This window comes from Anolis sagrei, chromosome 1 (genome assembly GCF_037176765.1).
Source record: "Anolis sagrei isolate rAnoSag1 chromosome 1, rAnoSag1.mat, whole genome shotgun sequence".
Taxonomy (NCBI): Eukaryota; Metazoa; Chordata; class Lepidosauria; order Squamata; family Dactyloidae; genus Anolis; species Anolis sagrei.
In genome coordinates this window covers 122,559,886-122,578,469 of record NC_090021.1, presented here as the reverse complement: position 1 = coordinate 122,578,469, position 18,584 = coordinate 122,559,886, and the positions used below count along the sequence as shown (strand labels likewise).

Below are 18,584 nucleotides of genomic sequence, written 5' to 3'. Positions count from 1 at the left end.
CAGCTTGGTATTTCAAGTGAAATTCTGGAGCCCTCACAGTTTGGAGGCAGAAAACACTTTTTAAAGTCATCATGTGCATTCTTGGCTGAAGGATTCTGGGAGTTCTCATCCAAAAAAGCAATTTTCCCAAGATCTTAAACATCCACCTTCAAATGTCTATAGCTTAGACGAAATATCTATCTTGTTTCCTTAGGCTGGATCTACAAAGTATAGACCCAGTTAATGCCGTTCCATGTAGATTTCTGATTCTGACTCTTCTAACTCAGACATTTGGACTGAGGTCTTTCTTCTCCAAACTTTCCTTCGTATTGCCCATTATTTAATTGGTCTCCTGCTTTTTTGGGCCCTCTTTCTCTTTTCCTAAACCCAGGGAAACCTTCTATACTCTCAAGGGTATCTTCTCCATTCTCTACACCAGTTGTTCCCAATCTTTTTTTTTTTTTGACCAGGGACCACTTCACCAGGAACCACTTTGACCAGGGACCACTTAGTCCCTAGGATCACTCTTCAACATCAGTACAAAGGGGTTATGAATCAGTTTTTGGTCAACTTTTTGGTTATTTGGGGTGCTGATTCAGAAAGTTGCATTGGATAGACTACATCAGCTCTAGTTTCTGATGCAGAACATATGCCATCCAGTAGATGCCATCTCCTCACCCACAGGAAACCATATTTAATAACCCTTGGCACTATAAGAGGGTTTCACAAGACCAGTAACTTTCATTGCAATATTTTAATTCTTGTGGACCACTGGTGGTCCACGGACCATAGGTTGGGAATCACTGCTCTACACTATTTTGCATATCACTCTCTCTTGGATTTATGAGCACCTCAGCCAATGGCACCAGTTCATGACTCCAACAGGATTTGCTGTGACACTGAAGCTACAAAAACTTCTTTACAGGATTGACATCAGAGTTAGGTATTATGGTTACCTGTCAAGGCCCACTTCCCTCCAGGAGATTCCTCCCCACCTTCTAGCTGAGGGATGAGCAGCACCCATCAGATAGGCTAAACATGGCCACCAAGTAATATATCACATTCACCAGCCCTTTTCCAAATGTATCATCCATATTTGACTGGAAGCCACATTTAAGTTAAGCAGGTAACACTTTAAATGATTCACAAGGATTTTGTTATTGTCAATGAAATTTCTAGGAATCCCACCCCCCCCCCCCCCCCAAAAAAACCCCTTTTAAAAAAATCTGTTTGTTTTTTTTAAAACTGCCTTTCTAGTTTGCTTCCAAATGTGATTAGTTTTATGAAATGATGGTAAATTATAGAACATGCTGTCCAAAAATTAACCCCTGGACCAGTACAAAATTGCCCACTTTTACTCTAAGGAAGTATTGACACAGGGCATTTTTGCCCCCTTTTTCCTCTTTTATGTGTGGCTTGGTCAGGGCCTGCCGTGCACTATCACACAACTCATGACAGGACCCCCCCCCCCCCCCACACACACACACACACATTTCTTCCATCACTACGGGGAGGAAAGTGTTGTTTGGTTAGCTCCAATTGAGCTTCCCACACTTTCCTCCCCTTTTTGCCGTGTGATTGCAGAAAGGGCAGCGGGCAACACACGCTGCATGTTACCACCCTTTCTGCCATCTGATGGATGGAGGGGGGAGGCCCCACTGTGCGATGAGGTGAAGGGGGAGAGTGTGCAGGGTGCCATGAGCCACCTTGCATGCCTTCCCTTTAGCAGCACAATGACACAGCCCAAAACAGCCATATGAAGAGGTCCTAGATCAGTGGTGTCCAACCTCTAGTCTTCTAGGTGTGTATGACTGCATCTGCCTGAATTCCTGACCATTGGACAATTTAGCCTGGGCTTCTGAGATCTGGAGTCCCAAACACCTGGAGAACCACAGGTTGAACACCACTGCAGACCATCCTTCTACAATCACTCCTTGCTAATACTGTCTCTGTACCTTGTACACAGAGAGAGCTAGGCAGTAGGCAGTGATGGCCTAGAAAGGAGTTGTTGTGCCTTGGAGTTCATCCTGCCCAGACGTCTCCCACACCACACCACCACTCCACTGCTTCTTCAGTCCCATTCCCACACCCTTAAAGGCATCAAAATATATGTAATACAACTGGAGAAAGCTTTACCTTGCCAGGACTTCCTGTGATGCAGACTCTTCATGAGATAAACCATGCTGTCTCCTGGCACAAAGCACACATGTTGTTTTTCCCAAGTTGGACGATGAAGATGTATCATAGGAAGCAGCCTGTCTAGAGGCAGCCCTTCAAATGTAAAGCAGAAATAACCACAATGCAGTGAAAAAGTTACACAACTCTATGAACAAATGAAATCTACTTGTTGGGTCATTTGTACAAAACAAAGGCTGGTGGACATAGATTCTGAAGGGAAATCTATAAGCATCAGGTCCTGGGAATTAATATAAAGCTCCGCAGTTGGCCTTTCCCCCTTCCTCGTGATATCATTGTTTACTAATATTTCCCTGCATTTTGTATTATTTTCCTTCTTCCTAAGAGATGGATATTAAGGCTTTTACTGGCAGTATTTCCTACCTAAACACCCAAAAGGTAATGGATCCCTTCTAATCTTGGAAGCTAAGTGGTCATTCCTGAGTACTTCTTGGATGGAAGGCTGCAAATCATTATCAGATGCTGATGGCCATATTTTAGAATGAAAAAACTGACAAAACTACCTTTACCTAGGAAAGCCCTAGGAAATTAATGTTGCCACAAGTCAAGAGGGGAGACACACATGTCTGTTGCCTGTTGACTTATGGAACTCAATTAATTTCATACGGCTTTACTAGGCAAAGGGCCCCTGGTGGCGCAGAGCGGGTTAAACCACTGAGCTGCTGAACTTGCTGACCAAAAGGTTGCAGGCTCAAATCCAGGGAACAGGGTGAGGTCCCACTGTTAGCTCCAGCTTCTGCCAGCCTAGCAGTTTGAAAATATGCAATGTGAATAGATCAATAGGTACCGCTTCTGCAGAAAGGTAATGGCACTCCATGCAGTCATGCTGGCCACATGACCTTGGAGGTGTCTATTGACAAAGTCAACTCTTCAGCTTAGAAATGGAGATGAGCACCACCACCACCTCAGTCGGACACAACTAGATTTAATGTCAGAGGAAAACTTTACCTTTTACATTACTAGGCAAGGAATACTCAGAGATGGTTCCACTCTTTTGCTTTTGTCTCCATTTCCCCTGGAAGTCAGATCCCACATTTTTTGAAATTTGATTAAGTCCACTGGTTGCATTTTTTCTTTATCTCTAAAAAAATGAAGTGATGGTTTTCTAAATGGCTATAATGCAACCAACTCTTCTGACTAGATAAAAAGTGGTTGAAATATTCAATATAAATCTAATCTAGTCACCGTGCACTAATATACACCTGGAAGTGCATTAAATTAAAACCTAAAATTGAACAGAGAACCTAATGAACTTCTCTCCATCTATATAAAGAGTGGGTCTGGCACCCAAAGGTCAGAAAAGGGCATTTCAGTTGGACAGCAACTCTATGATCCTTCTTGAATTATTTGCATGAGGAAAGGGAGGTAAATGTCTCATGTATCCAGTGTGAGAATAATATTTCACTTAACACAGAGAAAGTAAGGCAGAAGAAAAATATGAAACCAGATTGAAGGTGGAAAGGTCATTGCTGGGATGAAAACTTTTGGTGCCATAGCTTCCAACTGAAGGACAATGAAATTGTCTCAAAAAGTTGGGGGACGAGTGAAGGAAGAGAAAAAAAATATTCAAACCTTACAAGCAGCAAAGCTGAAATTAACCTTTAAATGAAACCCTTCATCTCTTTCATCTTGTTCTAAATGAAGCTGTAATTTACACAGTTGCACATAGTGGGCAGGGTCCTACACAGTACAGGATAAACTCTTCCCAGCTCATAAAAACTTAGGGAGCCCCCCACCTGTCTTCCCTGGGGCTGCTTAACTATTTGTTAAAGTCAAGCTTTTGGGAACTTTGCAAACTCTATTAGAGACAACGAGGGTGTTCCCAGAGGTTGAGCATATCACATTTTTGTGCAACGACTCCTTAGATTTCTCATCCAACATAGCCAGTGGCCATGTTGCTGGGAGAGTCTGGGAACTTTTCCAAGCTCAAGTGATTAAGCTCATGCTATAGAGGACAGTGCACTTGTGGCCTGTTGAAACATGGCTCAAGACATAGGAACCAAGCTGGAAAGAGCTGCTTAGTGATTAATCTTTTCCAGTCTAGGATTTAATCCATCCTGCATGCCTTTTCCCTGACATCTAGTCTCATGCTACAGATGATGCTTTTTGTATGTATTCCCACTGGCAGTGGAAAGTGCACACCTGAGAAATAAATTAACAGAGCTAAACCCCCATTGCTGATGCAAAGATGAACAGAAGAATGGGGAAAGGTAACAAATAGTAGTAGTAGTAGTAGTAGTAGTAGTAGTAGTAGTAGTTATTGTTGTTCATTAGAGTTTAATGTGAAAACCTAGGTTTCAGGCCAAACTCAGAGATATATATTTTATTTTAACAGGCTTTTTCTGAATAAATAAATTCACATTTTCTAGTCCACAAAATCTGAGTTTCACTATCTTAAAAAAAACTGTTTTGCTGCTCCAGATTATTAAAAGCTGACTCTCACTGACACCTCATGAAAACCTGAGGTTATTCCCAAATTTACATTCACATTTGGGAAAAAGCTGTATTTGGAATGCCTACATTTTCACTCTTTGCTAGACAACAAAGAAATAAATTCTATGGGAAATTTAAAAGTTTAAGAATTCAATTGTGTAGATTGTAATGAAGTTTTCTAGGAAAAGAAAACTGGTAGAGAAATAAGGTTATTTATGGTGCAGAGAATGAATCCCTGCCCCATATTATGGAGTCAAACATGGACACAAGAGTCATTCAGATCAATCCTACATATTGTTGGGTTGTGGACTAAGTTCACTGCAGGACTGAACCATTGCATATGGAAAGCTTCTTAATGGTTCAAGAAAAATCTTAGTTATTGGTCATGGACTGCAACTTGTCAAATGTCCAACAGGTTAGTCTCTACAGTATCATGCAAGCAGAGGGAGAAAACAGGTGTTTTCCACAACCTAGTGAGCTAGAAGGGATCATTTTGCATCACTGGTCAAAAGCTGTGGTGGCTGTGACATTTTCATATGGACTTACCTCCTTGCTGAATATTCCTGAAGCATATATCGTGTCTGAATGTTGCGATAAGACTGGTCAAAATGCTTGTGCCTTTTTTGATAAAACGGCACCCTTTTAGATGACATCTTGGAATCCACTACTGTTCACTGTTCCTGTAAATACAATAGTGAAAAGGTTTTAATCAAGAATTTCATTCCACTCCATTCTTGTCCTTTAAAATCTTCCCATCAAAAGGTTGGTACCACCAGTGGAGGCATTTTTCTCAATTGCTTTATCAGACAAAGTAGTGGGGGTTATCTAGTTTACTCAGGAACATCAATTAGGAAATATACTTGCCACACCATGTATGTTTTATCCGGAAAGAAATCCCACTGCATTCATTGATATGTACTACAGTGTGCTTTGTTTAAAGTCTTCAAAATTTCATCGTATTTCACTCAACTGATATAAATTTTGCTCTAAGTGATTTATGATTGCACCCTGGTGTTGTAGTCACAACTGCTTAACAACTTAACAACCACAGTGTTTTGACATTTGCCTTAATTATCATACATGGGAAAGACTCTAGTTTTACTAAAGGAAACAGAAATGAAATTTAGTTATTAATTCTATATTTCTGTATAACACTATTGCAACTAATTGACATGGATCAGGGCTACTGAACTTTAAAGACACACCTAAAACACAACCAATAGAAAATAGGGGTAATGTAGCAGATAGTTGTAACCCATCTCGAGCCGTGATTAGAGGCGGGTAAGAAATAAAATGATGATGATGATGATGATGATGATGATGATGAGCTTGATGCATCTTTCAGATTCATGAAAGTATTCTACCATGAACCTTCATGTCCTACAATCTTCTTCACATAATACCAGAAGTGTTATCTTAAATTTCAGGATGTGGAAACAAGATACTAGACAGCCATGTTAACAGGGTTGTTGAATATGATGAACTGCATCTAGTTTTGCTGGTGGTTTGTTTTTCTACTGAGTAATAATAATAATCATCATCATCATCATCATTATCACCTTTATTTATACCCCACCACCATCTCCTCGAAGGGACTCGGGGCGGCTCACAGAAGCACTTCAGAGTGCTGCATATAAAATAAACAATACATAAGCATAAAAACAATAACAACATAAAACAAACGCACATAACACACATAACATCACATAATAATAACATTGTTAAAATGTCTAAAACATAGCAGTACCTGTAGATAAACTGGCTGTCATCAATTAATGAACTAAAGTGCTGATGTGAATAATCAGTCCTCACATGCACCCATTACTCGGGGTCAAAGGCCTGTTTTAAAAGCCATGCTTTAAGGCTAGATTGAAAGTTTTGGAGAGTGGGGGCTAACCTAATCTCTCTAGGGAGGGCATTCCAGAGCCAGAGAGCCACCTATCTCGCGTCCCCACCAACCATACTTGAGACGGTGGGACCGAGAGAAGGCCCTTCCCAGCAGATCTCAGAGCCCGCGCCAAATCATAGAAGGAGATGCGGTCTCGAAGATACATTGGAACCGAAGCATATAAGACTTTATAGGTGATAACCTGCACTTTGAATTAGTAAAAAAGTAAAGGCTTCTGATGGAACCAATGCACAATAAAGCAATGCATGACAGAAGTGATGTGCATTGGTCCCATTGTGCATCAATCCAATTGTGCATCAGTTATTCTGCTGACTCTCTTACATAGTAATGCAACAGTCACCTATACGAGATATGGATATTACGGGACTGGCTGGATCTCATAATTACAAACATAAGTCCATTTATGAATATGTAAGGATTCATCTATGTATCCACTGTGAACCACTGTTAATTCAAATATTTTCCCTTCTGAAGAATATTCTGAGACTACTCTTTTTTCTATCACAGCCAGTTTTGAGTCACAGGTTTATTTTACCCAAGGGTTTTTAGTTATGCTGTCATTAGGTTATCATTAACATGAAATTGTACTTGCATTCCCTGGGTGGAAGTTGATAGCTTTTCATATTAAATTTGAAAGATATCATCTGTATTCTGTAATAAAAAAAAAAGGTTTCTAGCAATATTCCATGCAAAGTGGCTCAAAAATGATGATCTCCCCTTAAAAAAAACATTTTTGTTAACCAATCAATCCACAATATTAGCCTATGTCGCCATACTGAGTGTGATCAAAATTGTTTCATAAATGTGTGTTTTAAAACTAATATAAAAATTTGACATTTTGGAGGGGTACATGAAGAAATTGTTAGATTGTGTTTAATAGCTTAATAGATAACATTGTTTGATGACTTAGTTAACAGTGGGATCTATCTGTTCTGTTCTATAAAACCAGTCACCAAACTAGGTAGGTAATACTATCTATTAAGACCAAAATAGACATTATATTAAAGTTTTCTATTCTGCTCTATTTTAGAGTAGATTATATAGTAGTTTATCACAGTATCATTATTCTGTTCAGTCTCCTCAAGTTTCATTCTTTTTTCCCACAACCAAGTATTTTCCAGGTAGGATATGCTTCACATGTATTGATCCTTATAAATAATAAAAAGTATACTGCAATTTGTATGTGACTTTTTAAATCTACTTCTAGCTATGACAAGTTCTATGAAATTTGTTATACACATTTATGAACAAAAATAAATGTAATTCTTAAACAAAGTAAGACCTTTTATTCAGATGAACATTTTGGAATATTTATGAATTTTGCCTAATGATATTTATTCATTCCAAATTTTACAGGACTTATTTTTGCTTTGTTTTTTTATGTCTCTTCATTTTAAGAAGAATGGAATATCCTCACCTATCTTTTCTTGGTTGCCTTATCATTTAGCGCTCAGAGGTATAAAATATTCTCCTCTGCATTTATCATTCACAGAAATTGTCCATTACTCACACATCTATTTCTACACCTCTTTGGGTGCCTCAAGATAACCAGTCATTCCCAGGGCAAACACTGTTGTCAAATAAACATCTTCATACCTCCTTATCATACAGAACAGAAGCTATAACTTCCACAAAGTTCAAGGTGTTCAGAAAATAGAAAGACACACAAAGTTCTCAAGAAACCAGTACTTTCTTTTGTTCTATTTTTAAAGTCTGTTATGTCCAGCACTTTTAACTGTACCCATTACATTTGTCCCGGCCCTAGTTTTTAAATGTGTCATGGTGTATTGTTTTATTGTTTATTGTTACTGCTTTAATGTTTTTGATTTGCTTATGAGTTATATAATGTATTGTTGTTGTTTTATTGAGGGCCTCGGCCTTTGTAAGCCGTATTGAGTCCTAATAATAATAATAATAATAATAATAATAATAATAATAATCCCTATCTGCGACTTAGGATTAGATCAATACTGTGCCAATCAACTGAAAAACTTTTTAAAAATAGGCACCTAAAAATAGGATGAAAGTGGGATTGTTACCTTGTAACTATAGATCATTCTCAGATTATGAGCCCTTTTTTTGTGTCAGGAGCAACTTGAGAAACTGCAAGTTGCTTCTGGTGTGAGAGAATTGGCCATCTGCAAGGACATTGCCCAGGGAATGCCCAGATGTTTTTATGTCCCCACATGGAAGCTGGAGCTGCCAGGGGTAGCTCATCCACGCTCTCCCGGATTCAAACCTGTGACCTTTCGGTCTTCAGTCCTGCTGGCACAAGGGTTTAACCCACTGCAACACTGGGGGCTCTGCCTTTGGGAAGTGTCTTGTACTATTAAAAATCCCTGAAAAGTTCTTGTTTGGTTTATTTAAGCACTGTCACCTTCTCTTCCTCCACATCACCATGATGCAAAGACACTTATGACTGAGATAAGAAAGTTCTTGTGAACAACCTTTCTGTTGATGTCATTAGGCCCATAGCCAGAAATAAATTTGGGGGGAGGGGGTTGATGAGAGTATAAAACGAGCTTGCAGGGTGAGCGGGGCTACAGGCTTAGGTGTCACACTTCTCAATGAATTAGCATTACACAAATATTTGGATAATCCACTATAGATTATAAGCAGTTATCATCTATATGTGAGTGGCCAAGAAAGAATTAGGAGTTCTCTTGTTGGAGAATTCTTCTTTTAAAAAAAATGTAACCATGTGATATCACCTACAGTTCAAGCCCCCTCAGTAGAATGTGTGAGAAGTTGCTTGTTACGGTTGGTGGGGATGAGAGAGGGGGCCTTCTCGCTGGTGGCTCCTCATCTCTGGAATGCCCTTCCTAGAGAGATTTGATTAGCCCCTGCTCTCCAAACCTTCAGATCTAGCCTAAAAATATTACTTTTTAAACGGGCCTCTGACCTTGAGTAATCTGCAATGGATGCATGTGGGGACTAATTGTTCACTCCACCACTTTAGTTCATTAATTGAAGACAGCCAGTTTTATCTGCAAGCATTACTGCATTTTATAAATTTTGCTATGTGATGTTATGTGTGTTCAGTGTGTTTGCGATGGTAATTTGATGTTATTGTTTTTATGTTTATGTATTGTTTATTTTATGTGCTACACTCTGGAGTGCTTTTGTGAGTTGCCCCAAGTTCCTTCGAGGAGATGGTGGCAGGGTATAAATAATGTTTATTGTTATTATTATTTGTGGCACCTTTTGGGGCAGTCCTGAAAGCGTATCACCATGTTTATTATTTCGTGTAACGTATCTTTGCTACCATGGATGAGGAGAGGTAGAAATGGGATTTCTTGGAGAAATATTAACATAACTTGATCAAGGTGCATAACTATGCATCTTGAACTGTGAAGAGAGCCAGCAACTATTTCCTTCCTTTCTCTCATCGATGAGGGAAAGAGGGAAATCTCACTCCCATAAGAAGTTGTTACTACAAGGTTCAAGTCTCTTTAGAACAGGGGTCCCTCAAACTATGGCCTGAGGGTCGGATACAGCCCTCCAAGGTCATTTATGCGGCCCTCACTCAGGGTTAACCTAAGTCTGAAACAACTTGAAAGCACACAACAATCCTATCTCATCAGCCAAAAGCAAGCCCACATTTCCCATTGAAATGTTAATAAGTTTATATTTGTTAAAATTGTTCTTCATTTTATTTATTCTATTGCTTTAAGTGTTTTTTGCACTACAAAGAAGATATGTGCAGTGTGCATAGGAATTCATTCATGCTTTTTTCAAATTATAATCCGGCCCTCCAACAGTAAGAGGTACTGTGACCTGGTCCTCTGTTTAAAACAGGGGTCCTCAAACTATGGCCCGTGGGCCACTTCCGGCCCGCCAAGGGCACTTATCCAGCCCGCGGAGGAGGAGACTAGAAAAAGGAAGATTTCTCATTCTCTGCTCCTGGAATTACTGCCTAAAGAGGGCTAGAAAGAACCCCCTCTAAGGGCCCCTCCACACAGCAAAATAAGATATGTGCAATATGCATAGGAATTTTTTTATTGATTTTTTCTAAAAAAAACCAAAAAAAACTATAGTCCGGCCCTCCAATGGTCTGAGGGACAGTGAACTGGCCCCCGGTTTAAAAGGTTTGAGGACCCCTGGTTTAAAAGGTTTGACGCCCCCTGCTTTAGAAGCTAGACTCTATTACAATAAGCAGTTGTGCATGCACCACTTTCCCCACTAAAGGTGGTCACTTTACATCTATGGCTCAAGCCATTCTTAAAATCTCCAAAAAACCTGGGCCAAAAGTTGAAGTTATTTCATTAGGACCAGGTATTTTCCACAGGGACATTGCTTTTGAGTCTTGTTCCCACTAAGAACTGTAGCCAGGAGTGCAGAGAGGGAATCTGATAGGTTCCACGTCTCTTTATGAGGGAGAAGTTGCCAGCTGCATTCATTGGACAGATAGAATCTGTTGCAAGGTCATTCCGACTAGTTCCCTAGAGAAAGAGAGAAGACCTAATTGCTTTCTACAATTCTGCTGTAGGCTGCAAACTAACTGGAAACATATTGCATGGAATTTGTTACACCCCTGATGCTAGGAATCTTAAATGCCCAATCAAATCCATCTAGATCCTCAGGTATTTCCCATTTATCAATTTTCAGAATAGTATGAGCATGAGTTAGTTACCATTTTATTGCACCTGACAAAACGAGATAGTTACCATTTTGTTGCTCGCGGACAAGAATCTCCACTTGCAAGCAAGCCTGGCATATTGCTTTAAATGTTTAATTATAAAGGATATTATTAGATATATCTTGTTTCAAAGAAGTGTCTCCGGCATCTAGTCAGTAGGAGGTAAGGCTATGAATATATTAAATATTTTGGAAATCTTTAAACAGTCAATTGCATGCATTGCAGTCAATCTTCTAGTAATAGTTTGACTGCAATGCATGCAATTGACTGTTTAAAGACATCTTCTAGTAATAGTTGTGCAACAGTAGAAAGTATTTTGTCACTCCATCTCCCAGATTCTGCCTATTTGAGGTGTGTACTCTCAAGTCCTAGGGACACAATTCCACACTATAGTTTTCATACTGCCTGTTCATTAAGCTGCTTGGAAGTATGTTCCTTTGATAGTTTTCATGCTGAGCTTAGTAAAAGGATGAAATCTCTATTTCTGTGTTTCCCCTCTCCATTATTTGCCTTATTTTTGTTGTTGTGGATCTTCAAGTCATTTCCAGATTATGATTATGAAAGCCCTAAGGGAAAATTATCACAGGATTTTATCAGAAAGATTTATTCGTAGTGGGTATTGCTGTTATCTGTCTCTGAGGCTGAGAAAGAGTGACTTCCCCAAGGTCTCCAGGTGGTTGTCCATCACCACGCAGGCATTTGAACCCTGGTCTGCAGAGTCAAGTGACTTCATTACATGGGCAAAACTGTCCATCCTAGGACAGTTCAACCTCACTTCAGGCACAGAGCCCACTAGATCTCATTACACAACATAGATCTACTTCCTGTGGGGCTCTGTGCCTGAAGTGAGGTAGAACTGTCGTAAGAGGCAGTGCCAGTAACACAGGAGACTTCCCGTGCTGAATAGGGACAATGCAAGCGATGTGGGGCACAGGGTGACAGGTGCCCCTCACACCCTGCCAGATTTGCCATGATCCATGGCAAATCCTTCTGCTAGCGCCCACAATTGTGACTTCAATGTGATGAGGTCCTTTGCCCAACACTCAAACCTCTAAACTATACTGGCTTAAATTATCTTGAAAATTCTACTTTACCTACAATGTAGATAAATCTGTACTTAAGCATAGTTGAGTGGGGTTCAGTTTTGATTTTAATAAAGTAATCGATAAAACCTTACACAACACAATATGTAGTGTAGAGAATTCTACCCTGAGAATAGATCTCAAGGACCGGCGTGTGGGTTTCCTGGCAAATACCACCCCTATTGGAACCCTGACTGCTGTCAAGCCAAGTGTGTCTGTCAAGACTATGTAAAGTAATATTAAATTCATATTAAATTCATTTACATTTAAGCAGAGGACCCTCTATGCCTATCCTAGCCCTCATGTGCACATTTCTCATGCCACTGATGCTCTTCGATTTGTGATTAAAGATTTGTGATAAAACAAGGGTCGGCAGCATATCCTTAATCCCCACCTTAATTCCATGTCCTTTTCCTTGTGTATTGTGTCTTTTGCATATTTATATTGCAAGACTGAGGGCAGGGAACTGTCAAAATAGCAAATGGTAAGCCTTTCTAGGAAACATTTTGGGATATAAATATTCTAAGTAAATAAATAAATTTTCTTGGGGTCAGACATCATATACTGCCTTTTACTTACATAATAGCATTCTGAGCAGAGCTGAGATCATCAACAGATTGTAACAGAATTAATAAACCAGTTAATGTTTGACCAGTGAATATGTCCACCTTTTCCTTCTTTAAAGCAGTAAGATCACTGTAAACATGGAACACGTATCTGCAGTTTCACTTACCCACGCTTGGGAGGAAATGATCTCTCTAAAAATTTCCTAGGTCATCTAAGTAATTCTATGGGATTTTATCAGAACTTAAAAGTTATCATAGAAAAGTTATCCCTTAAAAGTTATCATAGAATTTGATTGGAGGACATAGAAAATTCCTAGAGGATACTTCTAAGAGTGTTAGATCCTCCAATGCTACCCTACAAAACTGGAAGTTAATTTAAAGGCATTCATTCATATCTGGAGTTTCAGGCAACTCTGGACCAGTTGAGAACATATCGCCCACAGAAATGGGAGGCCTTATTGCACATGAAAACCAAGACCATCCATTTTTGTTTTTCAGAAGTGAAGCAAAACAAGGAGATGTGTCTTAGCTTTTCCTTGGAGGGCTAAAGCGGTTTGAGTACAATTTATAATCTGGGCAATCAGGGATCAAATTTCCACTCTGCCATGGAAACCCATTGAGTGACCTGAAACAAGTCATATTCTCAGAATCTCAGGGGGAGGAAGGCAATGGCAACGGCCAAGAAAATCCCATGATAGGTTTGTCTTAAATTCCCTATAGATCAATGACACTAATTTTCCTCAGGATGTTTAACAAGTCTTAGGGAAAGCCACCACAAGACTCTGGTCCCCACGCTGCCATATAAAATCCAGATTATCTGTTTTGAACTGGATTATATAGCAGTGTAACTCATATAACCCAATTCAGATAATCTGGATTATCTGATTTGATAATGTGGTTTATATGGTAGTGTAGAAGGGACCTCTGTTGTCATGTCCAGGATATCTGCATTGAGTCAGATGGAATTTGAAATCATCCTACTATATGGAAGGAACCAGGATTTCATTCTCATCTTCCCAGGGCTGTCATCATCAGTGCTAAGCTTGATTAGTGCTCAGCCATATTCAGAACACAGAATTGGAATTTAAAGGAACCTTCTGTTTTTGAACATGACCTGTTCTTCCATATTGGTTCTAAAACCTTTAATAACAGACAGAGGTTGGCCCATTAATGAAATTAATTACTTGATTGGTTAGTTGTTACAAAAGAGAGATAGACTGTATCAACATTTAGAACTTGGGCGGAGGAGCCTACATGAGTATTGTACTGGGAACCATTCTCCTTGCTATGAAAATCAATGGAAATCTCATTTTAAGACTAGCATATAAAATATCCAAATAGGACCTACAATTATTTGCAATGGTGGTGAGCAAACAGTGAGAGGAAGCTTATTTATTTACTGTTATGTGTATCTCACCCTCCTTCATCAAAAGCCCAGGGTGGCCAATAAACTACACGAAACATAATATAACACATGGCGCCATTAAAATGCTAAAGCCACAGCTATATAACTATATAAAAAAGAAGGAAAAACACCAGAAAGGGGTAGCAACTAAATGAATGAAGCACTTACCTATTTTGTACATTTAATACATTTTAATGGACAACAGCATAAGAAACAACCAGATCTGTACTGGGGTGAATAGATGGCTGCTCTCTGGACCGGGCCTCCCAAGTGGAACTTTCCCAGAAAGTCCCCTTTTCAAGATTTTAAGTAAACAATTTAGACACTAACGTCTTGAATTTGACTTTGTAGCTCATTGGCAAGCACTGCAGATTTCAAAATTGGAGTTATATCCTCATATTAGATTGCCCTTGTCGACACGTGGCCCTGCTGCAGCGTCTAAGGTGGTATTCTTGATCCATGCTTCCTAAACTGTCTGTTGTATGGAACTGTCATTGAGTACCAGTACATCAGGGACCAGCACCTCATTTCTGCCCATTGGTTACAACTGTTGTTTTTTTTCTGGAAATATTATCTGGATAAGCATCTGATGGCTTGTGGTCTGGCATCAGTCCATGGACCATCACTTTGAATAGCACTGTTCAATAGATAGCACTCCAATAATCCAAAGGGGGAGTGCGCAGAGCATCACTAGGTTCAAGAAGAGTCATCGTTGGCAAAGCAGCCATAATCAGTCATAATCTCTCAGTACCACTGAGGTCAGTGTGTCCTCCAATGACATCTTTGAATTGAGGTATCGTTGCAGAGTACAGTCTGTTCTGTCAAGAGAAATACTGCTTCATCTAGTTCATTCCTACCTACCCACAGAATCTTTAACAAAGTGGAACTGATTTTCAGCTAATGCTATCAGTGGTGATTATTTTATTCCATTGCGTTATCATGCTTCACTAGGAACATAGAGGCTACTTGACTTCACAAATTCATTCCTTCTTAATACAGATTCATCTGGAAATTTTGTTGTTGCCATTGTGCACCTTCACGTTATTTCTGATTAAGGGTGACTCCATGCTAACATGGGAGTTTCTTGGCAAGATTTGGACAGAGGGATTTTGCTTTTGCCTCCCTGTGAGAATGAGAGTTTGTGATTTGCTCAAAATTGCTTGGTGGTTTTGATGTCTGAGCAGGGATTTGAACCCTGAATCTGACCTACACTCAAATCATTACACTACTACTTCCACTCATTTCCCCTTGAGGGAGGAAAATAGCTTTTCCAGATACATCCAATTAAGTGTAAAGACCTCAAATGTATTTGGAGGGCATGGAGTGAAATGAAAGGGAAGAATGTATATTTAAAAAAATGGGTAACCCCTGCTCTATTCGTACCTTACTTTATTGATTATTTATTTCAAACATTTGTACCCTGTCCTTCTCAATTCCCAAGAGGGGATTCAGGGTGCAACAATTCAATGCCAACACATACAAAAACATAATACGACATGACATAACAGAGTAAATAACACACTAGGTTAAAATCCATTTAAAACATTATTATCAACCATATTGCCATATTCGTGTCCAATTCAGCGACCAATGACCCAGTCCAAAGCCTGTCCATAGTCCATTCTAAAACATTGTGACTGCTGTCAAGTCTGTTACCCAAATGCCCGCTCCCAAAACCATGTTTTGAGCTTCTTCCTAAAGGAAAGGAGGGATGGAGCTGACCTAATTTTGCTGGGGAGTGTGTTCCACAGGTGGGGGGCCACCACCGAGAAGGCCATGTCTCTCATCCTCGCCAAACGCATTTGCAAAGAAGGTGGGATCGAGAGCAAGGCCTCCCCTTAAACTCCGAGGCGGGACGTAGAGGGAGATACGTTCAGACAAGTCAGCTGGGCAGGAACTCTAGTCAATTCTCCAACATCTATTGGAAAACATGGTTAATCCCTGTTTTCTTTGAACCTTACAGTAGTCAGCCCATTGATGTCAATGAGCCAGAGTCCCCTCAGTTGTCTTACATAAATCTCACTATTTCTTATGACCCTGTGGATAGAGCCCGCTATTTTCAATGGGCATTCTAGTTCTTTGTGTGAGTGCACCCCTACTTTGAATACTTCCTATGCATTTTGTTGACAGACAAATCGTGTAAAGCAAGTGAGAACATGAAAAGGAGCCAGGTCTAGCCATCTCAGTTTCTACTCTCCCTTATGAGGACATTATCCTTGGCTCTTATTCATCTGATCACACACTCACTTCGTAGCAGACATCATTTCAAGTGCACAAACAGCTTTTCAAAAGTCATCACTCTCTGTCTCTCACCAAAAATATAGGAAATACTTAAATGTTATAGAAATATGCCAGGCAATAAGAATCGGGCAATATCAATAATGAGAAATTTGCTTGTTAGAAGGTCGGACTTCTGATAAGTAACAGGATGAAAATCTTTTTTAAGAAATCTAAATACAAGTTGAGCCTTATCTGGAATAACAAATTCAAAAATACTCCAAAATGCTGAGCGACTGTCAACTTTACTTCCCAATAGTTCAATATATACAAATGTTATTTATGTTAAAGATTATTTTTAAAAATATGTAGAAAATTACATTCAAGCTATGTGCATAAAATATAAACAAAACATAAATAAATGTAATGTTTAGATTTAGGTCCAGACTTAAAAATATCTCATTATGCATATACAAGTATTCCAAATCCCACCTCAAGAAAAATCCAAAACAGGGAACATATAAATCCTCGACATTTTGGATAAGGGATAATCAACCTGCATTTTGGTGGGTTTTGTTTATTAAACTGAACACGATTGCTAGTCAAACACAAGTTACAAGTTTTACCTCTAATACATCTATGTTGAATGAAGAACCAATAATGAATAATTAATCAATGTGAATGTATTGATATAAAGGAAAGAATATATGCCTGTGTGTGTGTATGTGTGTGTGTCTCAAATAGGCATATAGTCTTTCCTTTATGTCAATGCATTTACATTTATTAATTATCCATTTTTGGTTCTTCATCCGGCATAGATGTATTACAGGGAAAACTTATAACTTGTGTCCTCTTTGTGATGTTCATAAGCACATACTATTCAGCAATCCAGTAACTTTGATAGAGATGGAAGGACCATTAGGTTCCAGTTCTTCAACTGCTCCAATTCTATTGACTTCAGTGGGACCACTGAATTATGGCATTAATGGGTGCAAACTGAATATTAAAAGAATAGTTTACAATGACCATTTACTTATTCCAACCCCCTTCTCCCCCTTAAGACATGCAAATCAGTAATTGCACACAGGAGAGGAAAAAGCAAAAAACATAAATTTTCCAAAACCAGTAGTTTCTTCTAACCTAAGTAATGTATATAATTTATTTTTAGACAAGCTCCTACTTACCTAATAAGTTGTCAGTGTGGCAAAGCAGAGGGGAGGAACAGCTTTACCCAGCTGGTACCAAGCTCTGGGCTGAGGAAAACAAAAATAATGCCTAACTCTAAAGGAAAGCTACTGCCCCTTGCCTCCCATTTATGGGCAGCTATGACGCTATATATAGAATCAATTGAGTTGCTCTCACAAACCAGATATGTGTCTAATAAGCATTTAAGTCACATTTAAGTAAATGAACATTTCCAGGTTGTCATCTTTTAGAAACCATTTGATGGGGCAGGATGAACCTTCTACACTAACAATTGGCACACATTAAGTATTTTCTGCTGTTATTGCTCTTGTCCTTGTGTTTGTTGTTGTAAAGAGGAGCTGAAAGAAAGAAAAAATAATCTATATAATTTGTATAAATGGTGAATATAGTAAAAAAAAAAAAAGATCAAGGAAGGGACATTAAGTTTTGATATCTTATTAGTGCTGACACAAGATCTTCCCCGGTGCCCTGAGCTGTAAATTGATCCTCCCCGAAGTCTCCTTAAGGGCTGCTTGGATTATTAAAAAACATTGTTGCCATATGTTAAGCCATATCTTCTAAGTTAAAAAAAGCTTGTTAACATGGGAAGAAATCAAGGCCAGCTCCGGCAAGCACTGCTTAGGTTTTGTCTCCTGTATCAGATGTCAGGTCTTCAACATAGCTATCCTGCTTGAAGATGCAAAGTGTTTCTGTTACATAAATCTATATAAAATGTATTTCTTGTATAGTACATGGTGGAGAACAAGATCCAAGAGGAGCAAGATGTAACCACAACACATTTATTTACCATATTTGTATCCCGCCCTACTGACTCCGGAGGTGGCCTTACAACAGGCAGCAATTTGATGCCATACACACATATATCAAATAAACAATTACAATAAAAACCAAACAATTAAAACATCAATTATTAAAACATCAATTAAAATCACACCATCCAAAACATAATCAA

General features: G+C 39.1%; 1 protein-coding gene across 1 annotated transcript in view; it reads right to left on the bottom strand.

Annotated features, from left to right (window-relative positions):
• Positions 1-17,713, bottom strand: part of MYOM2 (myomesin 2) — a 96,613-nt gene extending 78,900 nt beyond the window's left edge. The window contains exons 1-3 of the mRNA XM_060788523.2: positions 17,611-17,713; positions 5,155-5,288; positions 2,116-2,250 (exon numbers count right to left, since the gene is read on the bottom strand). Of these exons, the coding sequence (XP_060644506.2) occupies positions 2,116-2,250; positions 5,155-5,261 (242 nt within the window). The 5' untranslated portion in view covers positions 5,262-5,288; positions 17,611-17,713. The remainder of the gene's footprint in view (positions 1-2,115; positions 2,251-5,154; positions 5,289-17,610) is intronic.
• Between the last annotated feature and the right edge of the window lie 871 nt (positions 17,714-18,584).